This window comes from Odontesthes bonariensis, chromosome 9 (genome assembly GCF_027942865.1).
Source record: "Odontesthes bonariensis isolate fOdoBon6 chromosome 9, fOdoBon6.hap1, whole genome shotgun sequence".
NCBI lineage: Eukaryota > Metazoa > Chordata > Actinopteri > Atheriniformes > Atherinopsidae > Odontesthes > Odontesthes bonariensis.
In genome coordinates, this window is record NC_134514.1 from 33,548,748 (window position 1) to 33,565,126 (window position 16,379).

General features: G+C 41.6%; 1 protein-coding gene across 6 annotated transcripts in view; it reads left to right on the top strand.

The window, feature by feature from the left end:
* The window catches only part of LOC142388621 (unconventional myosin-Ic-like), a 49,856-nt gene extending 33,983 nt beyond the window's left edge, over positions 1-15,873 (top strand). For all 6 annotated transcript variants that reach the window (XM_075474087.1, XM_075474086.1, XM_075474092.1 and 3 more), the window contains 28 exons: positions 395-475; positions 832-1,011; positions 2,362-2,460; positions 3,154-3,264; positions 3,995-4,066; positions 4,234-4,353; positions 4,848-4,921; positions 5,129-5,234; positions 6,190-6,270; positions 6,357-6,448; positions 6,641-6,735; positions 8,307-8,353; positions 8,461-8,541; positions 9,045-9,150; positions 10,050-10,167; positions 10,606-10,719; positions 10,838-10,914; positions 10,989-11,057; positions 11,147-11,231; positions 11,526-11,685; positions 11,887-11,970; positions 12,056-12,149; positions 12,231-12,286; positions 12,360-12,495; positions 12,644-12,714; positions 12,812-12,909; positions 12,993-13,092; positions 13,552-15,873. In XM_075474087.1, coding sequence (XP_075330202.1) covers positions 395-475; positions 832-1,011; positions 2,362-2,460; positions 3,154-3,264; positions 3,995-4,066; positions 4,234-4,353; positions 4,848-4,921; positions 5,129-5,234; positions 6,190-6,270; positions 6,357-6,448; positions 6,641-6,735; positions 8,307-8,353; positions 8,461-8,541; positions 9,045-9,150; positions 10,050-10,167; positions 10,606-10,719; positions 10,838-10,914; positions 10,989-11,057; positions 11,147-11,231; positions 11,526-11,685; positions 11,887-11,970; positions 12,056-12,149; positions 12,231-12,286; positions 12,360-12,495; positions 12,644-12,714; positions 12,812-12,909; positions 12,993-13,092; positions 13,552-13,578 — 2,634 coding nt within the window. In that variant the 3' untranslated portion in view covers positions 13,579-15,873. The remainder of the gene's footprint in view (positions 1-394; positions 476-831; positions 1,012-2,361; positions 2,461-3,153; positions 3,265-3,994; positions 4,067-4,233; positions 4,354-4,847; positions 4,922-5,128; positions 5,235-6,189; positions 6,271-6,356; positions 6,449-6,640; positions 6,736-8,306; positions 8,354-8,460; positions 8,542-9,044; positions 9,151-10,049; positions 10,168-10,605; positions 10,720-10,837; positions 10,915-10,988; positions 11,058-11,146; positions 11,232-11,525; positions 11,686-11,886; positions 11,971-12,055; positions 12,150-12,230; positions 12,287-12,359; positions 12,496-12,643; positions 12,715-12,811; positions 12,910-12,992; positions 13,093-13,551) is intronic.
* The last annotated feature ends 506 nt before the right edge of the window (positions 15,874-16,379 follow it).

Genomic DNA, 16,379 nt, shown 5'->3' on the forward strand with positions numbered 1-16,379 from the left:
AAACATGTTTGTTCAGAATACAGTTGAGGATATTTTGGAAGGTTTTGTAAAGAAAGTAGCAGAATGTTTCTGTTTTTGGGTGAAGAGTGACTGCAGCAGAAAGGAGCTAGAGTTGACCAAAGTGATTTTTGAGGTGTCTGGTTGTTTCAGCAGATGCTGTCCAGATGTGTTAAAGCTGTCATGTGTGCGTGTGTACACTATGCCCTGTAATCTGCACTACTGTCTGAGACGAACACTACAAGGATTGTAACACCTCTGGATTCTCTTTGTTTCACTCCATTCCCCTCTTGTGTTTTCCCATCTTAATCACACCTTTCCCTCTACATGCTCCTGTTATCTCTGTTCCTTAATCCACCTGTGCACTCCTCTCTTTATCAACTCTCCCCCCTTCCAGGCCTTTGGCAATGCCAAGACCTTGCGTAATGACAACTCCAGCCGCTTTGGAAAGTACATGGACATTCAATTTGACTTCAAGGTGAGGAACAGTCATTTATTCAGGCAACACTACTCAACCAGGTTTCTGTTTGAAATATAATTAACATTGCATATTAACTATATGATGGTGGTAATGTAGTACAGCAATGCTAAGAACATGCATTTTTTAAATGCTTTATTTCACTCAACACAGTTAAATACATCACCTCGAACTTCTCCCATTTGTGGGTACACTCTATTTTATATGTTTTTGTCATCATTTCACAACAATGTCCCTGTGGAACCTGCATGTTTTATCAACCCCACATGGCACCTCAGTACCCAAGCCTTACCCTTGCCTCCTCTTCCTCCTCACCTTCCTTACCCCTCCACCCCTGGTCTTTCTACCGTCTGCAGGGTGCCCCTGTGGGAGGCCACATCATCAACTACCTGCTGGAGAAGTCCAGGGTTGTCCACCAGAATCATGGGGAGAGGAACTTCCACATTTTCTATCAGCTGATCGAGGGAGGAGAGGATGACTTGCTGAGACGCCTCGGCCTGGAGAGGAACCCCCAACAGTACCAGTACCTGGTCAAAGTAAGAATAAAATACACAAATAATAATAAGTTTCTGTCACTGGTCAGTGCAGGCCTGCAGTGGCGACTGGATAGTGTAGTAGTAAAATTGCTGCCCTTCATGTGGATGACCGGAGTTTGAATCCTGACCTCACCCCTTGCATGAAAGGTACTACCTCCAGAAGGGGTCCTTAGGCAAGACCCCCTTACGCTACCTGTCTACCTGGGATATGAGTGTAAGTCGCTTCAGATAAAAGCCTCTGCCACATGCATAAACATAAAGTTTGTCAGTTAATTCAACTTCATCATTATTGAACTGCATTCATGTCACGAAAAGTATCATCAGAAGCTTCAGCTCATGTGTTTTTAACAATCTCTGTGTTTCCGTTGCTGTTTATGAATCATTTTAAGATGATGTGAAAGGAAACTTTAAGAACAGCTATACACTCATTTCAAGACTCAAGCATTTATTTGTCAATACAGCCACGTACTAGTATACAGTGTACTGAAATGTTGTTTCCCTTCGACTCACATGGTGCTGCTTATAGACAGAACTTTGTGAATCTCGTCCAACCTGACAGAGATTAAACTGATGTGACTTGCCAGCTGTTTCAGGTCTGAGTTTCAAAACAAACTCATGCCACTGACCACTGTCTTCCCAGATATGATATAATATTCCCAGAGAAAGTAATTCCTGAAGAAGTGCTCTCTCCATTTTCCTCTCGTGGATGTCCACTGCAGTATTTTTTTCGAGTTTGGACAATTACTTCTTCTACTGTGACAATGGTGCAATAAGCCACAATAAACATACAACAGGCTGCCACCCTCTGGTGACACTGTGCATTCAACCCAGTCGATCGAGAAGTGTCTGCGATTTAATTTCTGCAGCTCTTCAATTTCACTTCAAATTTACTTCGATGGTGAATGGAAACCCGGCTAATTCTGTGTACGAGTGTGTTAGTATGCTCTCAGCTGAGGACTCTCAGTGCAGCAGCAGGAAATTTCCTCAGGGGAGAAATCTGCCTTCAGGCACTTGCTGAAATCTCCCTCTCAGTGAACGTGCAGACAAACTCTCCAACGGCTTCTGAACAAAAACACCTTACACATGTGTTTAACTAAATAGGTGTTTACGTCACATATAAGTGGGTGTTTACCTGCAACCAGCAATTACTTACTTTGTGGGTTTTGCCTGACATGTTCACAGTGTTAGTCCAGTCTACAAAGCTAAACTGTATGGAAAATAATTAGCCCTTACAAAATGCTTGACTTTGTTTACAAATGTTTTGTGTGTGTGTGTGTGTGTGTGTGTGTGTGTGTGTGTGCGCGTGTGTGTGCGTGTGTGTGTGTGTGTGTGTGTGTGTTTTTTCCACAGGGTAACTGTCCCAAAGTGAGCTCCATAAATGATCGCAGTGATTGGAAGGTGGTGAGAAAAGCGCTGACTGTGATTGGCTTCAACGAGGATGAGGTGGAGGTGAGCATACCCGACATATTTGCTTTGTCACCTCAGGTGGTGTGGGAATAGCAGCAGCGGTCTCTGTTTCCATGAAGTGGATATATAGGGAGGCAATTCTAAGCAGCATTTCTTGCTTAAACTACTCCCAAAGTCTTGAAACCAAAAGTTGAAGTTGACCCCCAAAATAAAGCTGGCATAATCATTAGCACTGGGACGATGTGCATTAACCACGCACCAGTCTCAAGCACAGCTTTCCTTACAAACACCAGAGCACGCATGTGCCTGAGGGGGCTTTTTGTCTGTCTCACTGCGGATGTTGGTTAGACAGAACTGTGTGTGTAGCTGTTATTAGATAGTTAGAACTCACTTATGCTCAGCGTGGGAGTCTTCCTACATGTTCATGAGCCTGGGCTTGCTTCCAGAGCTCTCTTAGATCTCACACTGTTCACAGATTTTACACCAGGTGTGGTACTTGGTTTGCAGATTGTTACATTCCTGTCCTGTTCTTATCTTATCCTAATTTGAATCAAAGCGAGGATTATCAGTCAAAGATAGCCTCAGCTTTAAGTTCTGGTCTTATTTTTCTGCTGCCTCTTATCCTTTCACCTTTGTTCTCCTCTTTTCCTTTTTTCTCTCTCTCCTTATCCTGCTGCCTTACTCACTGTTTTTTTTTTTTTAATTCCCTCCTTCCACTGTGTTTTGTCTGTGCAGGAGCTGCTGAACATAATAGCCAGTGTGCTTCACCTTGGCAATGTGCAGTATGGTGGGGAAGAAGGCAGTGCCTGCATCACCTCAGACACACAGATAAAGTACCTGGCCAGGGTAAGACTCAGCATCAAGTAGCTTATGATAAACATTACTTACAGAAAATTAAGAAATAGAGGACCTGAGTTCATATTTATCAAACGACTCAATGTCCCCATGAGGAAATACAGCCGAGGTTAGACCCAGGGACACGCATTATGAAGCTTTGGCAGCTCTCAGTGCCAGAGTGGAGCTTTAACGATTATGATAGAACTATGATTACAAGAAGCACACTCAATGGTCCCTGAACTGATCGTCTCGTGTTTCACTCACACGAGTTTTCAAGTGTGTTCATTTGAATTGATTCAAACTGGCTCAGCATTTTAATGTTGATTTTGTTACAAGATCTTTCCAAAAGCAATAAAATGTTGAGCTTATTTTGATGTCCTGTCCTCTTCCTTACACCGACAAAGACACAGGCAGGACATTGTAACCACTGCTTGCACTCTATGCTAAAGTCCTTCTCTCTATAACTGATTATGCATTACTTTTTATGTACAAATATATATATGTATAGATAGATAAATACAGTCTCCTTTTGATAAACTAAAGCATTTGATTTGATTATTTGAAGGCTTCATTCATTTGTTCCTCAGACTTGCATCAGTTATACCAAATGCCAGACATAATAAGCAGAAAGTGTAATCAGGATGAGCTGCTGACTGGCATGACGTCTGTCTGTTTACTGGGCTGGAGTATTTGTCTCTGGCGGGATTATTAGTGTCCTAATGTTGTTGTTCTTTTCCAGTTGCTAGGAGTGAATGTGACGGTGCTGACAGAGGCACTCACACACAAAAAGATAATTGCCAAAGGAGAGGAGGTAAGTTTGGATACAGACTGTCATTGTGTGATAAGCATTTGTATACAAAGCTTTCCTCTCTGTGTAATGTCTGCTCTTGTCCAGTGTGACAAAATTATAACTTGTAACTGTTATTTTGTTTTTGCCTGAATCCACTTGGCACTGTGTGTTTGTGTTTGTTTCATCAGCTAATGAGCCCACTGAACCTGGAGCAGGCGTCATCAGCCCGTGATGCTTTGTCCAAGGCAGTTTATGGACGCACCTTCACCTGGCTAGTTAACAAGATCAATGCTTCTCTTGCATACACGGTATACACACACACACACACACACTCACACACACACACACGCGCACACACACACACCCATGGGGATCGCACTTTGATCAACCCCATAACTTGGTGTGCTGTCAGCTTTTGTTTCCTAATCAAGATGAACACTCACACTGAAATAACTTACTGAATAACACCAAATCATTAAATTGTGTGAGTTTCAGTTTTTATTCTGTTACCACAGCTCCACCTTGTGGGAGCAGCTCTGTATATAATAATATGATATAATATAATGTAACATAATAGTGGTAACTAATTAACCTTTATTAAATTCCAAATTAATACCAAAGATATTCTTATCATTACATTTCAGCTCTACAATATGTATTGTGTTTAATAGAGCTGCTCAGAATCTTTTTCTAAAACCTGCTTGGAACTTCAACTAAACCACAACACCCACTTGTTTTTTCGATTTAATGTTGTCCTTTGTATTTGGAGCCAAATGTGAGTTTTGCTCTGCTTCTCCAACAGGACGACTCTCACAAGAGTTACTCTGTTATTGGCCTGCTGGACATCTATGGATTTGAGGTCTTCCAGCATAACAGGTACACTTATTGAGACTAAAACATAGAGAGGTTTGCACTCCCAAATAGATACATGTTAAATGTTAGTTGGTTGAGCACAATGTTTATTTTTTACTTTGTTAGTTGATACTGTTAAAACACTGTGAGGCAGCAAACCAGTATCAGTAACATATTGATGTTCTTGTGGTTTTCTCGGCACAAGATCAGTTGATGTGATTTCTGTTGCAGCTTCGAGCAGTTCTGCATCAACTATTGTAACGAGAAGCTGCAGCAGCTCTTCATTGAACTCACCCTCAAATCAGAACAGGATGAATACGAGGCTGAGGGCATCACGGTCAGACTCCACCTTCTACCTCAGCGCCCTTCCTTCACTCTCCACCTCTCCACTTTTTTAAAGCCACCTTCAGCTCTTCTGTCTGTTTTGCTTTATATTCCCACATATTTTCTTTTCACTCGTTGTCATCAGTCAGAGTTTGATCTTTCCAAAGAGATCCTAACATGATTTTAATTGCGGTGTTTTGCAATGTAAAATTATTAATTGAATCAGCTCAAAGTAATTTCCACAAAGGGCTTATAGCTTTTGCAAGATGCCCTCCATTAGAAAGCAAACCTTTAAACCATTCATTCTCAGATAAAATCTTAAATCGTTTAAGAACTGTTTAGTACATGTCAACACAGGTCGGCATTGGAAGATGATTCCATACCCTTTTCTCTACTCCCCATTTGTATTCCTTGCATTAATGTTGTTTTGTTTTGCTTTACTGGAACAAGGGCTTCTTGTTTTCAGTCTCATATAAATGCATGTGTTCAGAGAGCAAACAGGTTGTGGGAGAAACTTGGACTCGCCCCTCAAAGAGTCCATTATGAGGAGACATGAGGACCGTGGGCCGCTCCCTCTGTCATTTCTGTGGAAATTATGTGACAGAGCTAACATGAGCTAAAAGTCAGCCTGTGGAGCACTGTGTTCATGTGTGTGTTCACATCTTAGAGGGTGAGGGGTGTGTCTGCTTGCCAGGATTCTTGGCATTTTGTGGATGTTTGGATATATGATGCTATAACAGCTGTCCATCCTCATGAGAGTCCAGATTAAAATCAACACTTTGATGTTGTGTTGAAGCATACTGCTCATATGCTTTTGGTGGCTTTAGGCTGGTAATGTCGGTGTTGTTCATGCATTTTCTGTCTGGCCCAGCTGTGCTTTGGACTCCTCAGCAATCAATGTCATTATGTTCACTATGGTAGCTTCTTTTATATTGTAACCAACCAAAGTAGTATTTGTGTCTTTCCAGTGGGAGCCAGTCCAGTATTTTAACAACAAGATCATCTGTGACCTGGTGGAGGAGAAGTTTAAAGGCATTATCTCCATCCTGGTGAGGAGACACAATGTGCCGTCTGAGCTAACCTCCCCTCTGGGTGTCCTCCTGTAAGACCATTTATCTCCTTCCTCTGAACACAGGATGAGGAATGTCTGAGGCCTGGAGACGCCAGTGATTTCACTTTCCTGGAGAAGCTGGAGAACACTGTTGGAGGACATGCACACTTTGTCACGTTAGTTTGATACTCGCCTTCACTCCTCGTACAATCCCAGTTTGATCACACAGTGTTTAAACTGAAGCTCTTTGTTTATATTTAGAATGTGAACCACAGACTCTGTGTCTGTTTGACTGACCGATGAATCCACACTCTGTGTGTGTGTGTGTGCGTGTGCGTGTGTGTGTGTGTGTGTGTGTCTCCCTGCAGTCATAAGCTGGCTGATGGAAAGACCCGGAAGGTAATGGGCCGAGAGGAATTCAGACTGCTGCACTACGCTGGAGAGGTCAACTACAATGTCAACGGTGTGTGTGTATGTGTGTGTGTGTGTGTGCACGTCTATTATGTCTGATGTTGTGGTTAATTTGGCACTTGGGTGCATATGTCACACACCTTTCCAGTTCTAAACACCATCACTGTTTTCTGGATGTTACAATCAACACTTACGTATGAATAAATCCATACAAATCAGGTCAAGCAGGTTGTTAATAAAATACCGAAGACACTTATCTGTGCTTTAAATGCTCTCATGATGAATTTATTTTCATTAGCTGCTATTCTGAGTCTCTACAAGGCTTTTTCTCAAACAGTCAAAGTTTCCTAACCTGATCTAATTTCCTGCCTATCTACTTTTTCTTACCCTTCTTATATATAAGCTCATTGTCAGTTTAACTTAGGTTGCTGAAATGTGAAATAGGTGAAATGTGAACAAAATAATTACTCACTCTTTTTTAAAAATTATTATTTTTTAGATTATCTGTCCTCATATTGAATCTGATGTCATAAATAAACTTTCTTAAAGTTGGGACCTGGAGGGCAAAATAAGTTAAAAACATTCCCAGTTTATGAGGCCTGTTGGCAACAGTAACATGAATGATTATTAAAGAAGCCTGACAGAGAGTCAGTAAAGATGGGGAGAGGTTCACAGCTCTGTAAAAGATTGTGTGGGAAAATATCTTTTTCTTCCAAACATAATAATGTCTGTCAGTGGGATGGCAAGAAAAAAGAGGAGGAGGGTAGTTACCACGTGCGGGACATCAATTATTAGGTGTATGATAATAAACTGGACAAATCTCTGGAGTAAACCCTTAAATCCTCAGTCACATCTATGACTGAATTATCTAGTTAGTTAGCTAGCTAGCTAGCTAGATCTTTAGCCGTTTTAAAGAACAATATATTTGGTTGCGTCACGTTATTATTTAAGACCCTTTTTTTTTCCATATGTCAACTGAAGACTGTTTTCAACCACCTCGACTAACCTACATTTGCTCAGTTAGTTACCAAACTACAACTAGAGATATTTCTTTACAGCAAATAAGTTGATAAAATGAAGTCACTATTTAGAACTGAGAAACAAGATGTTTGGTTATGTTTGTCTGCAGTCGAATAGTGTATGAAAATGAGTGATAAATCTCTGTGGAAACTCAAAGTAAAGTGCTGTAGAAATGTTGAAAGTTGAAAGAATGATCTTTTAAAGTGCTTACAGGATTTTATGAACAAAGCATAGACCTGTTCAGGCATGCTGAGTGTCTCAAACTCAACAACATTTTAAAAAAACAGCAACACTGAAGCTTCCTCAAATTAGTTAGAGAGTTACAGTAGAATGGGAACAGAATTATATGAATATTAGACTGCACTCCTCAATGCAGCAGGGCAGTTTAGAGAAATTGTTGGATGTGGACTTAGAGCAAACCCCATCAACTGATAATTTAATGGCATGTAACCTATATTATGTAGGTATGTCCCATAGTGAAAAATGACTTTTGATTATATGAATATAGAACAACAGGATCGCTTGATCTGCCAGTGACCGGTGATATTGAGGGCTGCTGTTTTTTGTCACATGTATGAAAATAAAACTTCTTTTTTGACTCAGGATTTTTGGACAAAAACAATGACCTGCTCTTCAGAAACTTGAAGGAGGTGAGACTTAGTTTGGATGAAATAGGAACAGACACATTGCAACATTTAAAGGCTATGTTGTGTTGTCTTGTGTGGAGATTCAGCATGTGCTGTGTGTGCACCTGCAGGTCATGTGTATGTCAGAGAACAAGATCCTGACGCAGTGTTTTGACAGGGAGGAGCTTAGTGACAAAAAACGTCCCGACACGGTGAGAAACCTTCTTGTGTGTGTGTGCGTGTGTGTGTCTCCTCATGTTCTAAGGTTTTCCCTGCTGGTTTTCCACCCTTAGAAATCCCTCCATGCGTTCCAGCTTACTTTCCCACAGCACAACAAACAGTGTTGTGTTTCCCCTCTCTGCTGTAGAGTGGGCTATCTAATGGGGATTCTCTGCGGCTGCCCACTCACTGAGGAATGCCCTGCACACACAGCACTCACACAGACACACACTGATGCGGGGTCCTGTCACAGGCTGGCGAGTTAGCGTCCCAGTCCTTCACACTGGGCCCAGTGTTCAGTCGCGTCAGCCACTGCTCTGCTTACATAGCTCTTCTTAGGTCATCACCTCTGCCCGCAGGCTTCAGCTGCCTCCTCACCTCTTCTTTTCTACTCCCGTACTGACTGACATCCCTTTCCACCCTCTAAACTTAATCTCTCCTTTCCTTTTTAACCAGCTTTCATCCATTTTCTGTCCGTTTCTGTCTGCCTCTCTAGGCAGCCACCCAGTTCAAAGCTAGTCTGGCGAAACTCATGGAGATCCTCATGTCCAAGGAGCCGTCGTACGTCCGCTGCATCAAGCCCAATGACTCCAAGCAAGCAGGTAGTACTGCTTTATTTGTATCTGTATATTTATTTTTGTTATCATAGAAAAAAGTTGCACAGAACTCCAGAGTGTGCTGTCAGGGATTTCAACCTCATAAACAAACTGTCATGAATGAACTTCAGCAGTAAAACACCTCATCTTTTTTTAATTTTTTTTTTTTATCCCTGGGCTGGACACCAGGAGAAGGAGTTAGTTTTGGTGGGATGATAAATACAGTCACTGGCGCTAATTGTAAAGTTGAACTATTGATGAATTGTTAATGTTGAAAAGTTGATATCCCTACAGCATGAAAACGTTTCAGCTTGAAAACCTGAATGAATGTGGTTTGGCTTTTGCTAAGTAATCACAAATGTCTGTATTTGAACAATCGGATGCTTTTATGGCTTTGATAATTTGCTCAATAAGCATATTATTTAAGGAAAAATTACAATGAAAATTATTCTGATTTCCTTGATAAAATATTTAAGTTTAATATATTCCCTGAGGTTTGAATTGTTTTATTATATGCCCCCATATAAAGGCTGTTTTAAAGGGATTCTTGTCAGCTTAATGTAACAGTTCTTGTAAACACAGTAGAAGCAGCTTAACAGCTTCAATTAGATAATTTGTTTCCAACAAATTTTAATCCTGTGCTTTCACTAATTCTAACCCAGACAGTTTGTTTTCTGCTGCATCAGGAGCCGCAGTGTAACTCCGTGTGGTCGTCAGTATATCGGCTCGGCCTTTGTTTCCCTCCACACTCTGCCTTTTGTTGCTTTCACACTGTTTCTCTGTCTTCAGTCACTCCTACTGCTGCTGATTAGCATTTACTGGGTCTCTGGTTCATTTTTCCCAACAGGCTGTTCCATTTTTTTCAGTGTGACTTGACCCTGATCTCTCCCTATCGTCTGCCCCAGGTCGATTTGATGAGGTGTTGATCCGTCACCAGGTCAAGTACCTGGGACTGATGGAGAATCTGAGGGTGAGGAGAGCCGGCTTTGCTTACAGACGGCGCTACGAGATCTTCCTTCAGAGGTGATGTATCGTGCGCCAGGGTCTGTCACAGCTTCCAGTCACAAACAATAATGACTTTTTCTTGTGTTGTGGTGCAGAATCATGAAACACGCACTGACTCTTGTCTGAACAACACTTCAAATCTTGAACAAAGTCACATAAGACAAAGAAAATCTTTTATCTTTGGAGGCTGGGACAATTCTTTGTTTTTGCTTTGAAAGAATTAAAATTAGTGATCAGAGATGTTTTTAACAGTTTTTCTTCGCCTGACATGTCTTATCACCAGGGCTCTACTTACTGTTGCTCCTTGATATGGTGTTGTGCCAGTGCAGATGTAATTGCAGGCTCATGTGTGAATTGTTTTTAGTGATGAGTATCTTAACCTCAGGCTTTGAACCAGAGAACGCTCTAGTATTTACTTGTGTTTGTGTACGTCGTGTTTGGCTTGCACATGCGCAGGTACAAGTCGCTATGTCCAGACACGTGGCCCAATTGGCAGGGGAAGCTGGCTGATGGAGTGTCCACCCTGGTCAAACACCTTGGATACAAGCCTGAGGAGTACAAACTGGGCAGGTTGGCAGCACACAGATGTTTCAAACAAGGAGCCGTCTTTCTTTTTCTTGACTCTGTTCTCAGAGCGCTGTTACAAAGCACTCAGTGTTTGATATATTTGGCTTTTCTTACCATACAGATCCAAAATCTTCATTCGTTTCCCAAAGACCTTGTTTGCCACTGAGGAAGCACTGGAAACCAGGAAACATAGTCTTGGTATGAATCAGTGAGTCATGTTAAGATGTTAACACCTGCGGTGCTGCAGATTCTAACTATTTGTCACCTCACAGCCACCAAGCTCCAGGCCGGATGGAAAGGCTACAGCCAGAAGTCCAAATATCAGAAACTCAGAATCTCAGGTGAGGAGTCTACCGTTTACTAGCATCTTATGTATAACTACCATGTCAAACAAAATGCATCAGCACTTCTTGTCTGTTGTCTGGTGCAGCAATTGCAATCCAGGCGTGGTGGAGGGGCATCCTGGCAAGAAGGAGGGCGCAGCGCAGACGGCAGGCTGCTGATACTATTCGCAGGTATGGACCAGCAAGGCTGACCAGCAGATGATGGACTATGCTGCTTCATTAGAACATAAGTTTAGGCCCACATCTGACTGGAAAACATCAGGGAAAGAAAGCCTTATCTTACTTCATATCTCCCCTTTGTCTACATCTCCTCATATTAATCTGATGAACACAACCTCAGATGTTATTTTCCTGACTTGTGTCCATTGAAGGAACTGTTTATTGGTATGAATTGGATGGTCACTTCCATGTGTTTTCTGGATTATTTCAACCTTTTCTAAATCCTCAAGTTGTTTCTTTCCTCAGGTTTATCAAAGGCTTCATTTACCGCCACAAGGAGCGCTGTCCAGAGAACGAGTATTTCCTGGATTACGTGCGTTACTCCTTCCTCATGAAGCTGCGCAGGAACCTACCCAAGAACATCCTGGACAAGAGCTGGCCGACACCTCCTGCTGCTCTCACTGAGGTGGGAGGGGTTCATATGTTTTTGGATTGTTGTGTATCATACCTGTATTTTTTGTTTTGCATTTACTTGAAGTTCCACTTATAATTATCACAAAACAAAAATTTGTACAAATGCATGAACTGAACACCTGCTTTAGTAACTTCTACTCATACAACTACATAGTGATTCGATGTACTGTGACAACACTATCTGTGTTCTTAGGCATCAGAGCATTTGCGTAAGATGTGCATGCAGAACATGGTGTGGAGTTACTGCAAGAAGATCAGTCCTGAGTGGAAACATCAGGTGAGAAATGTCCCATATTCGTAACCTGACTGTATGGTTTGTTGCTTCCATCTTCATTTTTACTGTCATCAATCTGTTTGAAAAGATGGAGCAGAAGATGATCGCCAGTGAGATCTTTAAGGACAAGAAGGACAACTACCCACAAAGCGTGCCCAAACTGTTCGTGAGCACGAGGCTCAGTAAGACTCAAACATATTTCCTCCAACATTGCACTTCATATTGTGCGCTTTAAAAAACTAAATGAGTTTGATTCTGCTCAGATGGTGAGGACATCAACCCCAAGGTGCTACAGGCTCTGGGCAGTGAGAAGATGAAGGTCAGTGAACACTAAGTTGTTGTCTTGAGTCCACCATGAACAGTGTGATGAACTCCGTCTACTCTGATCTCAGTATGCAGTGCCAGTCACCAAGTATGACAGGAAAGGCTACAAGGCTCGGTCCCGCCAGCTACTGCTCACCGCCAACAGTGCCGTCATCATAGAGGAGGGCAAACTCAAACAGCGCATCGATTACGGAGCCCTGAAAGGTCCAAACATAGTGCCATGTTTGAGTTAAATGAAGGAGAACAAATCTCAGGGTTATATGAAGAATCATACATATTTGACCAGTTATTTGATTTAGCATCATCACAGGTGCTCTGCTAATGTTACATCACTCATGTTCTTTCCCTGCAGGAATCTCAGTCAGCTCTCTCAGCGATGGCTTGTTTGTTCTGCACGTGCCCAGTGACGACAACAAACAAAAGGTGAGGCCAACGGCATGTCACAAGTGGTCCTGCACATTTTCATGTAGGTTTGTTTGATTGTGAGTATCCACTGTTCCGCCTGGTGGTTTCCTCCCAGGGTGACGTGGTTTTGCAGAGCGACCATGTGATTGAGACCTTGACCAAGATCGCCATTTGCGCCGACAAAATCAACAGCGTCAACATCAACCAGGGCAGGTGAGAAGCAGAACAGACGGATTGTTTTAGTGTATGCTGTTTCCTGCTACCACTGTCTCACTGTTGCTGTGTTGTCCCTTCAGTATAAAGTTTACAGCCGGTCAGGGGAAAGAAGGGGTCATAGACTTCACGCCTGGATCAGAACTACTGGTGGCCAAGGCTAAGAACGGACACTTGTCTGTGGTAAGTGGACTTGGTCATCCTTTTTATAAACTGTGAGCTACAGAAATACAACTTTTATACAGATTTTATTTTATTTGTTCAATTTGAAATGACATAAAAGCTGATTGGAAGACATAATTATTTTCAGATCACATTCACATTTTTTTCTTTAAATAGGATCCAGTGGTTGACATGTTGTTAAAGAGTTGAAGCTTTTCTGCTTCATGCTGATAAGTTGTAATTCATGCATAAAAGCAGAACTTCCTCTTCATGGAATGCAGCCCTCATCTGTGCTTGTTCTATTTAAAGTTAATGTTTTTATAATAACTATATCTGACATGACTTTGCATCATGTACGATTTGCTCAGTGACCACACAGAAATGTCTGTTTGGGATTGGGTTTAAGCACATTTTTACTGTTTGTCTGTGTTACTTTCTGCTTCTGTCCTGCTGAACTCTGACCTGGCGGCTTTCTTCCAGACGGCTCCCAGACTGAATTCCAGATGATGACCACACACACCAGGAACCCCTGACCTCTGCCATCCTCCAATCACACGACCGCAGACCACGCTCTGCCTAAGCCAATCAGACACCAGCTGTAACCACATGGGTGGCTTTCGCTTTCAATTTAGAATAAACACAAAATATAGGAAAAAAAAAATAAAAATCCAGCAAAACTAATTGATATATTTATGTTTATATATAATATTTTTGGGATTAATACTGTTGCTGTTTGAATATTCTGATTTTATATATGAAACCAAAGAATAACAAATATTTGTGGTGCATTTTTCTTGCACTTATCGTGCTTTATTCGGGAACAAGAAAACAATGAGGTTAGAATAGAAAAGTTAGAATCAGAGTTAATTAGAAGGAGAAAGTTGTCGAAGAAAATCAGGGTAAGCTGTTGCCTGTCGCTTCCTTTCCTCTTCTTTCCTTTTTTTCCCCTTTACTAATGGACTTGATTGTCTTCCTGGCACTTTTCTAACCGGGACAGGTGAAGGTGTGGAGATCGGAGCTGACAGCATGTAGAGTGGCTGTTGAGAACTTCAGGGAAGAGGAGGAGTCACTTTGATGCTTTTGCCCTCAAAAAGCTGTTCCTGTCACACCGTGACTCGCTACATCTGGATAAATACCGTAGCTGATGTTCGATGAAAAACCTGCCATTTGTGTGGCTTAGTTTAAACCCTGAATGCTGCAAAATGATGAACAAAGTATGTGAGATGTGTTTGTGGTAGAGGCTGAAGAAAGGTTAAAAGAAAGAATAGAAAAGCACAGCAGTCATTTACCTTAATACCCCGTGCTTGTTGCCTTTTTGCTTAACTATTTTCATACTTGTTTAGGAGCTCTTAAAGATATATGAAACTCATGATACTCAATGCCAGAATGAGTTGAACACGTAACTAACAGCCACGACATCAGTCCATCTTTCCTCTGCTTTTCCTGCTGCCTCCATCATCTGCCTGTTTTCTGTCCCAAAGAATCACAGCTCCCAAACTGCTCTGATGTCTACATCTAACTGGAGTTTGACCAATAGGAGTTAACTTAGCCAAAAAGCTATTAGAGCAGTTTATTTGTCCTTAGCATAGAAAGAGCCTCAGTTTTTACAATGGCAAACCCGTGGGACTGAATTTCAGACTACTTGTGAAACTAAAAGTCCTCATTTCAAGCTACATTTGATGTGTCAGAGGTTGTACTACCTCAAATGTTCATGAAGGCCAAAAGCAGTGATTTTTAGATTGGAGCTTTATTGTGCAGATGTTTTTCTTCCATAAGCGAGTAATTTGACATTTTTGAGAACGCTTTTTTGCCAAGACTTTAGCAAAATGACTAAGACTGATGCCACTCTGTCTTGACAGGTGTAGTTTCTGTCCCAGCAGAACCAGTTAGATGAATAGCTGCTCATTTTTAGGTTAAATGAAGTTTACTGTTTTCTGGCTGCAGCTTCCTATTGAAAGACATTTGTTTGAGCAGTGAGAAGGAAACCTGCTGTCATACAACACTAAAAGACTTCAGTAACTCCCTTTGCAGGTCTCCTGGTTCAGACCTTCAACAGACCAAATCTACAACAAAAATCTCTGTTTAACTTCGACCCCTTTAAGCCTGCATATGAGACCAAAAACTGGTGGACAAAAGTGGTTTTGAGGAGCCTGAAAATGTCTCCAATATTCTTTTTCTTTTCCCCGAACTCGTCGATGATAGAAATTTTCCTCCTCCTCTGGGTGGAGAAGTAGGACTGTGCGGCTGCACATACCAACCAAAGATCCTGTTGATTAAATATGATTCTGTGTTTTATGATAATATGGTATAATTGTGTTAGCGCTGAATATTTAGTTTACAGGGGGGAGATGTATGTATATACATATATATATATATATATATATATATATATATATATATATATATATATACATATACATATATATATATATATAGTTTGTGTTCTGTGTTATAATTGAGCAGTTCAAGTCAAGTGAGGTTTGGTGATGTGAAAGGAGAGAAAAAGCTTTTAATGTTGCTCATTGCAAATTTGTTCATGTGCCTTTGTTGGACAGTGACATGAGATGTTTGTGCTGAGAGAAATACCTCTCTGACTGTCAGAGCAGAGTCTTTATTTCTAAAGGTTTCTCCTCTCTGTGAACAAGCTTTATTCAAACCAAGTCTGATGATTGCTGATTTACAGACACACTCCTCTGTCAGTACTGACTTACAATATGCACCAAATAAATGTATAATTTTGCCAACACACTAAAATTCTTAAAATTGGAAAATAAAATTGAAAAAGTTAATACATACTGATAAGTGGCTGCTGAGTGAGTTACTTCCTTCATGCTCAGTCTTTTTTTTTTTTTTTTTTGGCTTTTTATGTCTTTATTAGATAGGACAGTGTAGAGAAACAGGAAGCAGGGGGTAGAGAGAGAGGGGGAATAACACACAGCAAAAAGGGCCATCAGATGCTGGACTCGAACCGGAACCAGCTGCAGCGAAGACCATACCCAGATAGCAAACGGACTCCGGACCGGATCCGTTCCGGATTTACGGTAGCCGTCCACTATTCCGGCACGTCAAGCCGTATCCAACGCATTCAATGCATTTTCAAAGAAATCCGGCCGATCGTTGTCGCCGTGCTCGCAAAGCATGCGGGGATTCCGGCACGGCGAGCGGGGGACCTGCGGCACGTCAAAAAGTTGGGCTCGCTCGAACTTTATGCAAATTTGCCACGGCAGACGGAGTGCGTTATCCAATGACAGTAGATCATGTGATCTCCTGTGTTGCAGCAGCAGCAGCTCTCCTCGCAGCTCTCCTCG